This window comes from Pseudonaja textilis, chromosome 1 (genome assembly GCF_049901715.1).
Source record: "Pseudonaja textilis isolate UNSWEBS1 chromosome 1, rPseTex1.2, whole genome shotgun sequence".
Taxonomy (NCBI): domain Eukaryota; kingdom Metazoa; phylum Chordata; class Lepidosauria; order Squamata; family Elapidae; genus Pseudonaja; species Pseudonaja textilis.
Window position 1 is genome coordinate 194823567 of NC_141990.1, and position 18906 is coordinate 194842472.

An 18906-nucleotide genomic window follows, 5' to 3' on the forward strand; every position below is an offset into this window, starting at 1 on the left:
TTCAGGGAGTTAGTACAGCCATGACCACATAAGAAGTTAAATCAACTTATGGACCTTTTGACTCTCTAGGTCAGAACTGTACAGGATTTTCCGAAATACTGGTGAAAAATCATCTTGCTAAAAGCCAGCCATATCAGACCCAACTATTGAGCTTTCAGGATGAAGATAAAATGCAGAATATATTTAATTTGCTTTTTATACAAAGAAAAAAGAAAACCCCAAACCAGAACCATATAGAAGATCTTACTTAAAATTATTTAGTCATAACTGATTATAGGTTTAGAATGAAGCAGATTAATAAGCCGCATATTCTTTTAGACAGAGATTCCATTCTTTAAATGTTTTGCAGAATATTTTCTATATCATGCTAAACGATAAATTTGTCTAATTGAAAAGCATTTAATTCAATATAGAGAGAGTTCATGTGAAAAATAACTTATGCATGTTGCACTGTAAGAAAAATAAAATCATCTCAACTTGCATTATGACTCAAAATTGATTTCCAAACATCAGACAAAAATTGTACAGAGTTCATTTTTCTGCCAGGAGAGAATTTCATTTAGCTTTTCTTCACAGATCCAGCAAGCCAAGTACCATATCCTGTATCATTGTGGCTTTAGACAAGAAAAGGATAAGAGCTAAATATTCTAAATGTTTTAAAAAATATTTTCTAGGTCAAGCAGTTTGAATTGTCTGAATTAAAAAAAAACAATTACTCCATAGTATTCTAATAATTCTATGTGGTGCATTTTTAAGTAGCGTTTCTGTAGAAAAAGCAAAGAAAATTACCAATAAATATATCAGTTATTTACTACAGGTAGACCACAATTGAGCTCAACATTTCTGTTGCTAAGTGAGACAGTTAAGTGACTTTTGTCCCGTTTTACAACTTTTTAGCCACAGTTGTTATGTGAATCACTATTAAGTTAGTGACACGATTGTTAAATAAATCTAGATTTCCCATTGATTTTGCTTGTCAGAAGGTCACAAAAGGGAATCAGGATCCTGGGACATTGCAACTATCATAAATATGAGTCAGTTGCCAAGCATCTGATTTTTGATCACGTGATCATGTGGATGTTGCAACAGCTATTGGTTTGAAAAATGGTCGTAAGTCACTATTTTCAGTGTAACTTTGAACAGTCAGTAAACCAACTGTGTTAAGTCAAGGGTTATCTGTAGTTATTTGCATGACACATTTACATGTTTTGGTGAAATATTTTGAAAGCAAGAAATGGGTAGCATTTTAGAGACTATTTTTCCATTCGCATACCATAGTTTCATGTTTTTCTTCTGTGGAGATATGGGCAGAAGTTGGAAGGCCTTCTCCCAGTAAAAACCCAAGTCTGGTCATCAGTTCCTGAGCTGCTGGTGAACAGCTGGATTCCTTCTCTGACTTTGCTTCTGTTCAAAAAAGGTAATTTCAAGGGAAAAATATTAATTCATGTTTATATTCATGTCAAATGAGTGTAGCTTCCAACATAAAGGCAAATCATGAAATTGAAACAGGTTATTATCAACACATTTTATTTTGCCATATTCTAACAACTCTTACCAAAAAAAGCACCTTTAATGTCCATTTATTAAATAGAACTCCCTATATAAAGGGAGATCTTTTAGCACATGTTTCACTTCTGAAACTGAAGAATTAAACTAGGTGTAAATACTAGCTCTGCAATCTAGAATTAAATTATTTTGATTTTGCATCCAACATGAGTTTTTAGAATATAAAGAAAGCTTTTCCCTCTCACACATAAATAGAATCTGATGGTGCTATTTTTCCATGGCTTAAAACACAAAAGTGCACAGAATATGTTTGTAAGAGTATGTGATCATATATGAGCTTCTTTTATGTATGAGTGTATGTGTGTGTGCATATGTATGTATATAAGTGTCTGCACATCTATATCTATATTCTCATGGAAACTGATAGCAACCTCTAAAATGATACAGACTGGGAAATGACCAAAAGAGCTCAATGTGATTTTTTTCCCAGGCTCTTCTACGTTAACCAAACAAAGCTATGAAATTGTCTACCAATATAAATAGGGTAATGCCTCATGACTGATCATATGAAACGATTCAGTTAGCAGCTGTGCTACCAACAAATATACCTTCAGGCTTCCTGGACGTTATGCTGTTATATTTGGTTGTTTGCATTGCTAAGTTTCTGTTAAATAACTACATTTAACAAATAAATAAATGTGTTTTCTGTTTTAAATTGCACCAACAATTCTATGAGTAATAAACATGGCTGTTTTGGAAGAGCATTGCCTTTTTAATTCTTGCGATCAGATAATATTCCAGCATGCTAATCCTCCCATATACAAAACAAATAATCAGAAAATTAATCAGTGGAAGGACTTGTGGGTCCTCCAACACTGGAGTTTTTTAAGAAGAGATTGGACAACCATTTGACTGAAATGGTATAGGGTTTCTTGCTTGAGCAGGGGGTTGGACTAGAAGACCTCCAAGGTCTCTTCCAACTGTTAAATAGAACCAACAGCTGGAAAGGAGGTATTTAAATGGGAGAAACATCCTCACCCATGTCCGATACCCTATTTTCTTCCATTGTACTATTGTTTTATATATAGGTAAAGATAGACATTCCAACCGGAACCTGTCACATCAGCATTAATTAGCCTAGAGTAGCCCCATGGTGAGATAGGCAGCAAGTGAATTTACCAAATAATAAGTGATGTGCTAAAAAATAAAACAATCTTAATAACAGTAAGATTTTAAATGATGTCCATTGAGAGGACAACATTCTAATGCAAGGATCCACATGCTTCAGTTTTACTTGGCAATCTGTTTTCTTCTAAGACAAAAAAAATCTATGATTTCTAACATGCTCTGAAGTCTTCTTGCAACTAGCTACTCCAGAAAGCGAGACTTGTCTACTTCTCATTCTCTGTAATGTACATCAAAGTTTCACTTGGTTCCATCCAAAGTAAATTCTTCTAATCTGCCCCATGTTACATCTCCAGAGACCTTTTCATCAGCTATAGAAGCTAAGGGAATTTTCATGTCCAAACACAGTTAATTCTGAATACCAGATGCTCAGGACAAGAAGGGGAATGCTCTTGTCATCATATAACACTTCTATAAGCTTTATACACAGATTTAGCAGCTGTTTGTTGTTGGAATCATGATATATGAGATTGAGACAAAAAAAACTACCTACAACAGCAACCTGATTACAAGAAGAAGACAATGTTAAATCCACACAACGCACAATTCCTATGACCACATTTGTGCTGTTATCACTGTGGTTGACATTACAAAAAAGCAAATTTGTGAGTCAGAGATTCAAATAACTTGCCCAAACTCATATTCTGGGAAGTCAACATCACATTGACTAAGTTTACTCAACCCACTAAAACACTGTTTGTTTTGCTTATTCTCCTTTATTGGTACAGTTTGTTTCATCAGGTCTTTTCAATAACTACAGTAGCTGGTTTCTCATATCATATCAAACAAGACAAGACAAATTTAATATTTTGTCGTCTTCTCCAATGTATTGACTTTTCTTTCAACCTTTTTTATGTCTAACCTCAGGTATAAATTTTCATGGATGAATGTTTTGTGAAAAGTAGAGGATGAGGTAAAAGGGCTAATCTAGAATTGAAGGTATTTGGTGGATGAAATATATACATTTAGAAAGCCTTCCTTTTACAATTGATGACACTGCCAGAGCTTTCCCAACAATGGAAAACCCAATTTAACTACTGATTAGAGACAAATTTATCTGAATGCCGTTCAATCCTATATTAGGTCAACTTGCCAAAGATTCAAAATGCTTAAATCAAAATATTGCAATTTAATTATCGCTTGCCCACAAATATGAGCCAAAGCACCTTCACTCCGACCAGCTCCACGATCACAAACCTAGAAGATTGCACAAGCATAGCGCTCCTGGGACAAGCAGACAAACTTTCTCCTAAATCAGAATCAGATTTTCCTAGCTGAAATAACCAAATTGAATAAGTAGATAGTAGAGAAAACACCTAACAAAGACTTGTATGGATCTGATCTAAGAATGTTTTGTATAATGTAGTGAAAGTTAAAAGATATAATCTTATCATGTCTGTCAGGTATGCCATGGCATTCATATAATGCCTGCTATGCCAAAAATCTTACTTAGCAATGGCTTTGCTATCTTATCTATTTGAGTCCATTCATGAAAGTCCTTTCTCAAAAAAAAAAAAAAAATTCCTATAGCAATCTTTACATGGTTATAAACAATGCAGAATAACAGTCAAAACTAATCGGTGCATCTGTGATGTCTATGATTTCTTCTACCTATTTTATCAAATATTAGACCTTATTTTATTTTTTGTCTGAATTTGTTATTTTTAATATATTAAGAATAAATAATACATACAGGCTAGTGATTGTGTGGCATCCTGTCATATGGGACTGATAAAGTGAAGATTTAAATCAACTAACTAGCAAAATTAATACATTTCTTCAGGTTTATAGGATGTTCTTTAATCACTTTTCTGGATTAGTCCTAGCTAGGTCTTCTCTACTCAGTAAACAGAACTAGTACATTGGCGATGATAGAAGAATTCTTATGCACTATTAACTCCAATGTTTCTTCTACAAAAAAGACATTGCCTTTTGATCAACAAAACTGCCAATCCTTCCCAGCTACTGCATGCACATCTCATAGAATAAAAGAATGAGCATAGCATTTTGAAGGAAAGTACCTCAAAATCAATACATTATAACTGTCAACCATTTTAGACTTGACATCTATGACAGGATTAATATACATAAAACTATAACTGGAAATTATAAAAAGTAAATCGTTTTTGCTCTCCATTAATTTCCTGAATCTGTGGGAAAAACGGGAGGCGCAAACATGGTGTTGTAGAAATTAGCTTTGCTATACCCAAAGGAGAATCAGGGCCATAATAGATTTCTCATTAAAGAAGGGGAGGGGGAAGGTGTGAGATGTGGGGGGAACAGGCAAACAAAGCTTTCAATTCTGCTAGAAAAATTTATGCCTCAAATAGCAAGAGATTTTGAGAGTTTCAAGCTCAAGTAAAAAAACAAAGTAATAATTTACTTAACTATATGTTATATACTGATTTTGCTGATGTCGACCAGGTTGTAAATCTAAAATAAAATGCTGAAGATGAAATTCTTATTATATTAGGAATACTTATAGAGCATTTGATTGTAATTTCTCACTGACATTCATTGAAACTGCACTCTGTTATGCCGTGGTCAAATTTAATGAACATGGAACTTTTCAAGAATACCAATTAACTCCAGGGTCAGGCTGTTACTAGTCTTGCTGACACAGTCATCTATTGTTATTGCTGTCTGATTTAGCAAGCTTTTCATTGCTGTGGCAAGGCACATCACTTTAACATGGCATAAGTGGAACACTCTGATTTGGGGAAACCCTGAAAGCAAGTTTAGAAACGAACTCCAAGCAGGCCTCTCACGTTAAAAGTGGCCCCCCACCAACTATCAGACTAAATTTCGCTTGAAGATTAGACACACATCATCATTCCCGAATGTCAAACAACCAAACACAAGCATACATTCATCGACGCAAGGTCCGTAAAACCTTCATCCCCATTTCCCTTTCAAGGCAAAATCCAGCCATTCAGTCAAAAAATGAAACTATTCCAAATACCCAGGCTTACCATTCTGGTTAGGTTCTGTTGGCTCCAACACTTTTCTCATTGGAACGACAACTGTATCTGCAGGTATGCGAGGACTTTCCACATACTTGGGCTTCCTAACCGGACCTGGAATGGGAAACAATGTACTTACTATTATCTTTTGTAATATTTTTTCCAAAGGGAATACAGATTTCCAGAAGACATAATCAGAATACACTAAAAGCAGACGTTCATCATGCAATTACTGTCCTCGACATATACTATAGTGAATACAGCAATCTCTCTCATACTTCCTCTTGTGCAGTCTGTTGTCAGGGGGAAAAGCAGCAACAGCAAGCTGTATTTAGGCTCACTTTTTGGAATGTAAACTCTTCTGTAGAACAAAAGCAGATTCCTAGCTGTGATGCCCCTGAAGCAGCCTCCAGCATATGTAAAGAGAGTGGCTCTAACATGATCAAAAGCCACGCAAGCATCAGCACTGGCCTCTGGAGGCCAAATCCCTATTTTTCACCTCAATTGAAAGATAACCCTTGTTTACAAGAATAATCTTTGAAACTGGGAGGCAATGATTACAAAGGCAGCTTGCAGCATTAGCCCTCTTAATACCCCTGGCTATAGCTTTATATTACTGAGTACTGTATTTTTGGCCAAGTCGATGACGCAGGCAGGTCAGTGATAAGTGAAAATAAAAGAGAAAAAAAAATATATATATATCCATCTGGCAGCTTTCTCAATGTTTTCATTTTAAAAAAGATCTACAGCAATTTGCCAATGGATAGCTACGTTAAGCCAAAGCGTATTCAGTATTTCCACAAGCATGCCTTTTCACTTGGGTCGGTGCGGAGGTAACTGTTCATCAAACAGATTTCATCAAGTGTAAAAGAAAGAAAACAAAAGGCCTAAGTACTTTCATTAGGGTATTTAAATTATTAATGACGATGTACTTTAACAAATGCAACAATTTCTGGAAATATTAAAGGAACAATAGAATTTGTAGTCGCAATGAAAATACTGCCATCTAAAGTTTCTTTAGAGAAAGGCTGTCAGTACTGAGGCAATAGCTTTAATCTGGACTCTTTTACGTTCTCACTGCAAACTGTCATCCTTACCCCCACCCCACCCCATCCCCGTGGCTACCTGATCCGAATTCAGATGCTTGGCAACTGGTTCATAGTTATGACCGTTGCTGCGGCCCCCAATGCCACGGAATCCCCTTTTGCGACCTTCTGACAAGCAAAGTCAATGGGGAAGCCAGATTCCTTTAACTATCGGGTTACTAATTTATTAATCACATTGATTCACTTAACAACTGTGGCAAGAAAGGTTGCAAGATGAGGCAAAACTCACTTAAAAATGTCTCACTTAACAACAGAAATGTTGGGCTCAATCGTGGTCTTAACTTGAGGACTCCCTGTAATTCACATGTCTTTAATTATCTATTTTGTTTCTTTGAAAGTTCTTTTAGCATGTATTTTTACAGAGTAAAAAATAAAACCAGCAAAGTACCGTATGTGTCTGACTTAATTTCAATTCCTTGCAGTTCTACCTAATTACTAATTGTATCATTTTCTATTTCTTAGTTAAACTATAGTGATCTGGATTTTTGAAGCCAAATAGGCTTTCAATTAGGAAGAGACAAGTTTCCAATACAGTAGGATTATTCTTAAACCTAACTATATTTTCACTGGGTAACTTTTTCACTATGTTCAAGAATAAACCATCGACAGCTTCAATATCTCAACTAATAACTGTCTTTCCTGAGGGTGGGAGAACTAATAAAATGGGACTTCTTGCCTATTTTGGCTCTATCAGAGAGTAAGGTTGGCTATGTGCAAAAGCCTATTCAATTCAAAAGCTATATCTCCTTAACAGACGTTGGGATAGCATAAAAATACAAGATAGGGGAAAAAAGGATTTTACTAATGGGACTATGCAAACCAATACAAGCATTTCAATTTCAAAAATACCCTAGTTCAGCTGTGAAGTAGCCTATTTTGAATGCAAAATATGCTGCCTTGAACACTTGAACAACATTTGTTTCAAGTAGGGAAACACTTCAGCTTAAAACCTCCAAAATGTTCAAAATCTCCAATCTGCATATGAGGTAGAGTATTGTGTATTTGAGATGCCATGTTACAAGTTTAAGAGGGTTCAGTCTGAAATGTTTTGCACAACCTTAATTAATCATGACTTTGCTTTCAGAGCCTCAAGTGGATTTTCAAATTAAATTATTCATAATTGTCCTTATTCTGAATTTACTGGAACATTGTTTTTCTTACAGTATTGTCTCTGGGTCGTAAACTGTTGCTTTTTTAAAACGGCACAGTTTTAAATTTCACTAATATACCACACTTGAGCTCATACCAACCCCATGTATAAAATAAAAATAGCTTTTATTCTGTACTTCATCTTGGCAGTCAATACTACTCTTTTCTTCCACTCAATCTAAACTAATCTAAACATGACAATATTTATTTTCTTACATACAGAAGTAGCAAAAAGATATAGGCCAATGATAGTAACTTTAAAATGAGCTCCACCAGAAGTAACTTCATTTGTAAAGATCTGAAATATAAAAAACATTCACACCTGCTTGTTGGGATCCAGAGAAGTTACTCCAACCCTCCCCCATTTTGAACTAGAAGAAGAGCAATTAGAGGAAGAGCAATTGAAGGATTTACTCAGTTACCCAGCTATACCAGGGAAGAAAAAACAACAAAGTTCCTTCAGTCTCTGTTAAAAGGAAAAACTGTAATAAGCTAGGACAACTTGCTGTGGCCAACTCACCATGGCCAACTCACCACAGCCAACTTGTCCCGAGACAACTCACTGTGAGATAATTCAACACTGTATAAATCATTTCATTCAATTACTTTTATTATTGGCGATCATGTTTTCATAAAAATTATTGTATAATTTTATTTCTAGATTGACTTTCTTTATTTTATTACTATTGGCCACGGTTCCACTGAAATTAACTTTTGAGATTAACTTTTGTATTGTTGAATTGTCCATGGCAAGTTGGCCTGTGACAAGTTGGCCACATCGAGTTGTCCCGCAGTGAGTTGGCTATGGCGAGTTGTCCCATTCCAAAGCTGGAAGTCCAAGAAGGCACAAAGACAAAGAAGCCAAATCAACAGGGATTTGAGGGGGTGGGCAAGTGAGAAAAGTCTATATATAAATAAAATGTGTAAGGAAATCCAGTATCAATAAAACAGTGTCTTCCTTATTCCTTATTCAAATAACTGAGAAAGCAGGTAATCCACATACTGCTAAAGATTTACAAGTAGTAGTAATAAAAACTGTAATGAATGTCCCAAGAATTTCAAATGTGCAGCATCACAGATAATGATGCCAAAATAAATTGAAATGTTGAAAGGAACAAAAAAGGGTCACTTGATTTCAGTATAGTCTAATATTTCAATACAGTAAAATTAAACTTTTACTCAGTGGAGTTTGGATGCATCAGACAACATTTTTCTTTTGGTCTCACCCCCAAATAATGACAACGTTCACTTTATCAGAGTAACCCAAACAACTGAAAATGTTTACATAATTTGCATCTGTTTACATCTTTTATATAATTATAGGTATTTTTATGATTCTAATAGAAATTCAGGTTTAAAGATACCCTTTCCTCTCAAATGATCCATTACATTGTCGATTTACTGGATTTCTAGACACAAAAGCTGCTACGTGAGATTTAAAAAAATACTTGCACAATAACCCTTTTCCAGCAGCCACTCTTAAGAAAGCAAGGGAAACCAAATTAATAGTCTCAGTTGATGTTTAATGGAAGCTTCTTTTTAAAATAATAAACATTGATAGTTTTAAGGAAAAAACGAATAGTGCAAATACTATTTCCAATTCATTTTATTGCCAACATTTTCTAAGCTTAGTAATAGAATCAAAACTTAACTATTGAAAAAAAGGACTTGGCTTGTATCATGTGTATCCACAAGAATCATTCTTCCACAGTTATCAATTGTAATGAATTTCAGGGCAACTTGTGATTCATTCAAGAAATATATTTACTGAGAACAATTTAAAGTCACATATGTGAGATGGTAGAAGTCACTTAAACATTTTGATTCAGAGACTACTGAAATAGTAATCCCAACTTTTAACATTAACAGTTTCTTCTATTTGTCATTTCTTCCATTTGAGCAATTCATTTTTGAAAAAGTTGGGAATGGGAAAAGATAGGAAGTTTGTAATCAAGCAGAATATATTTTTCTTAGAAACAAACTGGTCAGAATTTTCCAAAGTAGTGAATAAAGAAAGGTTTTATCAAAAGGTCACAAACGTTTTTCTGCTATGCAAGTTGTTACAGGTGTTCCTCGACTTATGACCACAACTGAGCCCAAAATTTCCATTGCTAAGTTGTTAAGTGATTTGTCCCATTGTACAATCTTTTTTGCCACAATTGTTAGGCAAATCACTATAGTTGTTAAGTGAATCCGGCTTCCCCATTAACTTGGCTTGTAGGAAGTCAGCTGGGAAGGTTACAAATGGTGTTCACATGACTCCAGGACACTCCAAATGTCATAAATATATGCCAGTTGCCAAGCCCTGAATTTTGATCATGGGACCATGAGGAAGCTGTAATGGTTATAAGTGTGAAAAGCACCATCAGTCACTTATTTCAGTGTAACTTCAAACAGGCAGTAAACAATTGATTGTAAGCCGAGAACTACCTGTAGTTTTTTACGATCTAATCAAGAAGCAACATTCAAATGACAGAAAAGTGTCTGTATTTAAGTGAACTTTTGTTTTTGCTCTTATAGAAACCTATAGGTTACAGCTTGAGAAACCTAATTTAACTATATCTTGAAGACCGGTACCTTAAATCAGGGTTTAAACTATATACCTATATATCTATATCTATGTATCTAATAAGGGACACGTTGGCTCAGTGGCTAATACACTGAGCTTGTCGATCAGAAAGGTTGGAAGTTCAGCAATTTGAATCCCTAGCACCATGTAACAAAGTTACTTGTCCCAGATTGTGCCAACCTAGCAGTTTGAAAGCATGTAAAAATGCAATTAGAAAAATAGGGACCACTTTGGTGGGAAGGAAACAGTGTTCCGTGCGCCTTCAGCATTTAGTCATGCCAGCCACATGACCACGGAGGCGTCTTCAGACAGCGCTGGCTCTTTGGCTTTGTAACGGAGATGAGCATCGCCCCCTAGAGCTAGAAATGACTAGCAAGTAGGTGCGAGGGGAACCTTATTTACCTTATATATCCAATATCTATCTATCTATCTATCTATCTATCTATCTATCTATCTATCTATCTATCTATCTATCTATCTATCTATCTATCTATCTATCTCTTACAGAATTCTGAAATAAGTTTAGCAAAATGTAGCAAAATGTAGTAAGCGTTCTACATTCAATACAAGAGAGATGCAGCAGCAGAAAAATACTTTTACAAATCTAAAAATCAAAGATTTAAATATAAAAATACCAGTAGAGGGTGCTACTTTTATATGTGTTTGCTCATAAATAAAAGCAGCAAGACCAAATGAAAATGGAGTAACCCTAATATTCATAATTTAACATTCATACCACATCCTTTCAAAAGACAATTCCTTTCTCTTCTTTATTGCAAAGGAATGCTATAATTAGATACAATAAACTAGTACATCAGAGGACAACCATTTGGAGGCCGGATTAGAGTAATAAACAAGAAAGGGTAAAATTACATTACAGCCTGAAAAGATCCTAAATCTCCAACTGACGCAGCTTCCCTGCAAAGTTTCATTATTGTAGGAACAATGGAAACTTACTGCTGAAATCATCATAGACCAGAATCACAGCAATGTTTAAAACAAACAAACAAAAAAGCCGCAGACTATTGTCATGAACTTCTAACCACAAATTTAAGGGCAAACCCTGGAAAATGAAAACTTTAAAACTGTTTGGAGTGATACAGCTGTTATGGGGAAATATAAAGCTTTCAGAATCAGTCACCATTGTCTTCAAAATTTCTTAATTTACTTTGCATCAGGTAAAAAGCCGTATAAAAAAGAGCTGTAGAATCAAGGACCATCCCAAAATAAAACAGTTAAGTCTTTAGATCATCTTGCCGATAAATTAGCACAATTTGGTCAGCCAAAAAGAAACAGTACAAACAAAATACAATAGAAGTAGAACTAGAGGAAACACTGAAATAAATGTGAATCGATCAGTATTCAATTTCACTGCGGCTCTGAATTCCTCTGAATTCCTCTGAATACCAAAGAAAATATTAAATGTATACAACACAGCAATCCCTTTTGATTTCATGCATGTTTGAATGAAACTCGTTCAAGTGACATTATAAACATATCCCACCAGTTTGGAAACTGCAAATAAGGAGGAAGTTGTGTCCCTCCATCATTTGACCTATAATTTCCTACATTCTCACTGTTGCTACTCCTGAATGTCCCTTGAGTTGCTGATCCTTTACTCTATGTTTCAGTATTCCCTTTGCTCTTTTCTTCAACGATTATTCCTATTCCTAAGCTGCCCAGAAATTATTCTACTATCGTCCATATGGTGTCAGCAATTATTATGTTTAATATTTGAATTACATAAATGAAACATCAGAATTGTTATAACATAAAAATGACATACTTACTAAGTGGACAGGTTATGCTCTTCCAAACATAACTGGATAAAGCCTCCAGAGTTCTCCAAATTGCCTCTGGACTGTAATTGTAATGTAACTCAAATGATTAATAATTATATTGGTCACTTGTTTGTTAATTATACCAGGGGTGAGATGCAAATATTTTTACTATAAGTTCTGTGGGTGTGGCTAGGTGGGAGTGATTAGATGGGCATGGCCATGTGATTGGTTGGGCATGGCTTCTTTTTTTGTGTAGTAGTCCCTCCCACACTCTGTTTTTTTGCCTCCTGGGCCTCGGGGAAAGCCTCCTGGGCAAAGCAGTAAGACAGCGAAGGGGATCCCAGCACAGCTGATGATCAGGAGGAAAAAGAAATAAATACCGGTTTGGCCAAACCGGTAGATTTTTTTTAACTACTGGTTTGGCCAAGCGGTAGCATTTCTTACTCCCGGTTCGCCTGAACTGGGCCAAATTGGTAGAATATCACCACCGAATTATACTTATTTAATTTATAACAAATTTAAATGTTTAATACCGTGTTTCTCATATAAATAATTATTTATTTATATAATAATTATATATTTTTTTTGAGCCCTGAAAAAATGGCTAGGCCGTCTTTTCGGGGGGTGACTTAATTTCCCCCCCCCTTGCATCTTCGGGCAGGTGGGCAACGACGGCTTGGATGTTGACCTCGGTGTTGGTGGGGCACTTCGTATCAGGGTCAACGCAGGCAGCACCATATCCGGGTGTGCCACAAAAGTACTTCCTAACGGTAAGCCCCCCCACCATTCCCCCCCATTTGGCATGTTTTAATATAGACCTTAATTTGGGGAGAGGGGCTTAATTTCATTTCATGCTTATAAAACATGCTGGGACTTCTATTGGGGGAGGCCGGATTGTTGGAGAAAGAGGGTATTTGTCTGGTTCCCATCTAATTTTTCATTCTGATATTTACTATTCCAGTATTCATCTCAAAATAAAAGTAAGCTGTTTAGTCCCAAAAGCATTGGGCCCTAATATTGGGCCATCTGACTGGGTGCTTTGTTTATTTACTAAATATTAACTAAATATTTTAGTTACGTTCAGGAATTAACTACAATCAAGTTGATATATTTTTCTGTAAAAGTTAGAAAAATGTAGGTGTATTGGAAATATTTTCTATTCGTACTAGGATAAAAAGAAATTTTAAAACCAAAATAAATTCTAGCTGGATTTTAAAAATATATTGAATTTTTAAGGCAAAACTATTTTTAAATTAAGTTCCTAGATGGACAATAATATTTAATTTTAATAGCTTACCTAGGAAATCAATTAAAGCTTCCTTGGTGTTTGTACTGAGCAGTACACTAATGTATAAAAGTAAAAAAAATGGAAGCAATTACATATCTTTCTATGTGTGCTTTTCTCTTGACAAAAAAAGTACTCAAAGAAGGATCTTTTAGAGCAGGGGTCACCAACTTTTTGGACCTCAGGGACCACCAAACTCATAATTTCAAATCCCGTGGACCACTAATATGAATTTTGGTTGACTGTGGCTTGCTGATGTTGATGGGAAAGTTGGTCCCATATTCCAGAGCTGCAGTAGTCACAGGACTGGCCTGTGCACCAGCCTGCCATGGATGAGCTGCTCTGGGATGACCAAAGGGCCAATGTTGTGACTACTGCAGCTCTGGAATATGAGACCAGCCTGTGGTGGAATTGGAAATCTCCGCCGTAGGGGTTGGCACCTGTAATGTGCAAATTTGCAGGTGGTGCAACATGTAAAAAGCAGCACAGCTCTCGCCAGCCAGGACGAGGTTAATGGTGCTGTTGCAGCAAGAGGGGACTGGCAGCACAGGCAGGCTGAAGCAACGATGGAGATGGCTAGAAGGTGCAGGAGCGCCATGCTACTGGCATTTGCACAGCACTCCCGCACCTTCCAGCTCGACTCTCCTGGCCTGGGCTCTTTCTCGATGGCCACGAGTTGTAGGAATGGCTCGGGGCAGGAAAAGTACTGGCTGATGGTGGTGAGAAGGGGCGGAGGAGGCAAGTCTGCGCTCACCATCCAGTTCAGAGGTCTGGAATGGGGTGTCAGCATCAGTTTTCTCGTCCCTCTCGGCGCTCTGCTCTGCTGCCCCCGCCCCCACAGCCCCAGCCATTGCTGCCCAGGGAAGCCACAGGAAAAGAAAGCAAGCAGAAACATAGCTCTCACTGGGGCAGAAGAGTGGAAATTGGGGAAGGCACAGGCAACAGAAAGCGGCGCTTTTCAGAGGCGGCAGCTTGCATCTTCTGTTGCCTGTGCTTTCCTTGATCTCAGCTCTTTCGCCCAAGTGAGATCTATGTTTCTGCTCACTTTTCCTGTGCCTTCCCCGGGCAGCAATGGCTAGGGCCGTGAGGGGGGAGCAGCAGATCAGAGTGCCGAGAGGGACAAGAAAACTGATGCCAATAACCCATTCTGGACTTGCCCCCTCCGCCCCCTCCCACCACCAGCAGCCAGTACTTTTCCTGCCCCGGGCCGTCCCTACAGCCCATGGCCATCAAAGAAGAGCCCAGGCCAGGAGAGGCAAGCTAGAAGGTGCAGGAGTGCCGTGCAAATGCAAGTAGCGCATCACTCCTGCACCTTCCAGCCATCTCTTTTGTTGCTTCAGCCCGACTGTGCCTCCAGCCCCCTCTTGCTGCAACGGCATCATTTCCTCGTCCTGGTCGGTGAGGGCTGCGCTGTTCTTTGCAGGCTTGCACTTGGGTAAAGTGTGGGGGCCAGCAGGTGAACAGGCCATGGGGGCGGCACAGCCTTGTATTCCCATGCAGCCTGGATTAATTGCTTTGGGAAGGTGCTTTGGTGGGGACATTTCTCTGTGGATCACCAAAATTTTCTCACGGACGATTAGTGGGCCATGGCCCACCGGTTGGCGACTGCTGATTTAGAGCAGGAGTGTTAAACTGGCAGCCCATGGGCCGGATGCATAACTCCCAGCTCCACGAATGGGGAAAACATCCTGAAATGTCACATGATGGCAATATGACATGGTGAGTTTGACACCCATGATTTAGAGTAACCAAAAACTAGATAAAAAGCACCTGGCAAACTATGGCAGATGCCTAGAACTCTAGCCTGGCAACATCAAAATGATGTTATACTGGACTGACATATCTAATATATTGATTAAAAGGAAGTTAGTAGGTACACCTTATTTAGTAAGATATGTACACAAACATTTATTGTTACAAATAAATCTTTTCAAGAATTGTTCTTTCCAAACCCAAACAGTTTTCCATTTTTTGAATCTAGGCATAGCATTATAGTCCCAGTGTCCATGTTTTCTAAAATCTGTATGAAATAAGAACTTTAGGAAAGTAATATAGCCAAATTCTTCCTCCTGAAAAATCTAGGTAAATATGCTATAATCGCTTCTTTCTGACTTCACGCTTACTTTACAAGGACAAAATATGACACACTTATAACTACTTTTACCAAATAAATTTCTAATTACATCAACAGGTTACAAAAAGTCTTTCATGCAGTATTCGCTATGTCACTGGACACTTATAACTATCTTTTCCTGTTGATTCCTCATTCTATTACCTTAAATATTATTTTCAACTCTATGTTGACGCTCGTAAATATGCAGAACTTGTGAAGTGTGCAGAACTTGTTAGCACAGAAGTGTGCTAACACATTTGTATCAGTTGTTAGGGTGCTACTCAGCCCTATATATTGAACAGTGCTTTGCCTTAGGAAAAGAACATGGAGATTGTTTTCACCCAATTTATTTATTAATCATTTTTTAAAGATGGAAAATTTAAACATTGCTTAAGGTGATATGGCATGGGTTATATATGTATATTCATATGTATGACCGTTGCTATCTCCCAAGGTCATGTAATCATCTTTTGTGACCTTCTCACAAGTTAAATCAATGGGGAAGCCAGATTCACTTAACAACTAACTAACTTATCAATTACAGTGATTCACTTAACAACAGAAGCAAGAAATGATGTAAAATGGGGCAAAATCCATTTAACAGATGTCCCATTTAATAATGTATATATTTTTTTTGCTCAACTGTGGTCATACGTCAAGGACTACCTGTGAGATAAAAATGTTCATCCATATTTATCTGTTAAAATGTAGAAATAATTCATTTCAGGTATTAAATCAGAAGCACAAAAAGTAGGATATTCCCAGGGTTGGGATTCTACCAGTTTGCACCTATTCCCTAGAACCTGTTGTTAACATTCTAAGCAGTTTGAAGAACCAGTTGTTAGAAGAAATTACCGGCCAAATCCTGTAAGGAAGGCAGGAAGGAAACATTCTGGTGTTGCTTACAGAAACTGCCTCTCCGTTAACCTTTATTACATTCTTGGCAGGACTAGACTTCCTGCCTCAGGAACTTCTCTGGAGGTTTTTTTCCCTCCTTTGCTGTTACTTTGCTTGTGTGGAGTGACCATTTAAAGTTACAATGGCACTGAAAAAAGTGACTTATGACCATTTTTTCACACTTACGACTGTTGCAGCATCCCCACAGTCTTAAGAGGCCAGGCGAGGAGATGCATGCCTCAATGTGAGTGATATTGAGTTGGTCACGTCCAGCCAATAACATGACCACCAAACCATGTCCGCCCAGTCACATGACCACCAAGCCACACCTACCACCTAAGCCACACCCACAGAACCCGCTGTTAAAATTTTTGAATCCCACCCCTGGATATTCCCCCCCAAATTCAACAAGGCAGTAATGAAACCTGAATGAAAAGATCTGTAAAACATGGCCATAGTGTGGAGTTGCAAGTGCATCTTTCTAGTTACCTGGAGATTTTTTGCTTACTCTTGTCTGCATCAAATAAGCATGACGAGGCAATAAAGGTGATGATGGCAAGGAGACTGAAACTCCTTTGGCCAAATTCATTCTGTAGACGTCTTCAGATACAGATTGGATGCCACTTTGACAATTTGCACTGTGGTCAGATGTGGATATGATCTGCGGTACATTTTCTGAACATGAATCACCTAAAACAAACAGTGAAAAATTAAGCTACTTAGCAAATGAAATCTCATAAGTCCTACAAAATTGATCAGAGCTGTATGACATAGGACACGTATCTCTTTGATGTAGTGGCAACAGAGCAAAAATTAATTTTAGTGGCACTGGTCACAAGAGAGAACTAGAAACAGAAATAGTTAGTGAACAGGACAAACTGTGCTTCAGGTTCTAAGAATTAGAACAAAAAGGTTTACGTTAGTTTGTTTTGTACTAAAATCATGTTGCTACACCAGTGTCAAACTCTTAAATGTGAATTAGCACACACAATGTCAAAAAAAAAAGAAGCTATTCCAGATTTTTTTGCTAGGAACTGGACCACTGCTGTTGTTCTTCATGTTTATCCTGTTTAGTTGGAAAAAATATTTATTTATTAAATAAATAAATAGGAACTGGACCACTGCTGTTGTTCTTCATGTTTACCCTGTTCAGTTGGGAAAAATATTTATTTATTAAATTGATACGGTGTCCATCTCACTCTGAAAAGCAGCTGTAGGTGATTTATAATTAAAAACATAAATAAAGTATTAAAATATTAAATAAGTTAAATACAAAAGCAAAGATCTATTTGTTTTCTTATAGCACAGCTGTAACATTTATCTCTAAAGACAGCTAGTTAGCTATAGTGATTAAGGCACTAAGCTAGAGAAGGTAAGTCCTGGTCCTGCCCTGCCAATTGGGCCAGTCACTTTTTCTCAGCCCCGGGAAGCAGGAAATAGCAAACCATTTCTGAACTCTTGCAACTGTAGGGACTTATCCAGGCAGTCACCAGGAATCAACACTGATTTAGAGGTACGCGCACAAAAATGCAACTCTCCCAAACTATTAGCTCTATTGGTATTAAATAAGGATTTATAATAAAAAAAAAAAAACTATTAAAAGAATAACTATTAAAATTATACAGTACTAAAAAAATAAAAACTGTTAAGAAGCTATTTCGACATGCTGGATGTAACGTTTTAAAATTATACACCACAGATTATTTTTACAAGAAGGCCATGGCAAGGGACAAGCTCCTTGATCATCCTTAGTCTCAAACACTTAGAAAGAGCATCTGCAAGGATGTTGATGTCCTAACCTCAAAAGAACACTTGGCTCCAAATGCCTGTTGCCATAGGATGCCAGAGCCGAAGAGAAGGATATGCTGTCTCCATTCATCATCCAAAGAACTACTAGGAGGTGGGAAAGTTTGTTTTGTTTTACAGCAGTCTGTTGCAGAAGACCAACTATAAATCTTCAAAATAAATAGAACTTGGAAGCCTTGCAACAAAATGTTGTAGTAAAGGGTTTTTTTTTTTTTCCAAATTACATCAACTCAGTATTTCTTTCTCTTGCTGAAATCTGCCACATCTGGAGAGCATTGGGTTGGGGAAAGCTGATCTGGTATCTTGTTGGTGTGTCTGTTTATTTCATAGAATTAATGACAGAACAGTCCCACAATCACAGTCTACAGCTGCCAATTTCTAGCCACTGAATCATTAATTACATGCACACCAATAAATCAGTTTAACAGTTTGTATATTTTACGTCTTGTAAACCGGTAGTACTTTATAACAGAAGACTTAGATTAGGATGAAGTAGAGGGGGAAAAATAAACTTTTTAAGAAAATTAAGTAACTCATCCTCAAATA

General features: G+C 37.1%; 1 protein-coding gene across 5 annotated transcripts in view; it reads right to left on the reverse strand.

The window, feature by feature from the left end:
* Positions 1-18906, reverse strand: part of TANC1 (tetratricopeptide repeat, ankyrin repeat and coiled-coil containing 1) — a 161146-nt gene that overhangs the window by 53847 nt on the left and 88393 nt on the right. For 3 of the 5 annotated variants that reach the window (XM_026697174.2, XM_087920155.1, XM_087920154.1), the window contains 3 exons: positions 17044-17244; positions 5664-5768; positions 1274-1404 (listed from right to left, as the gene is read on the reverse strand). In XM_026697174.2, the coding sequence (XP_026552959.1) occupies positions 1274-1404; positions 5664-5768; positions 17044-17244 (437 nt within the window). Of the gene's footprint in view, positions 1-1273; positions 1405-5663; positions 5769-5932; positions 6205-17043; positions 17245-18906 lie in introns of those variants that run through there. The other 2 variants (XM_087920156.1, XM_087920157.1) reach the window with 2 other exon arrangements.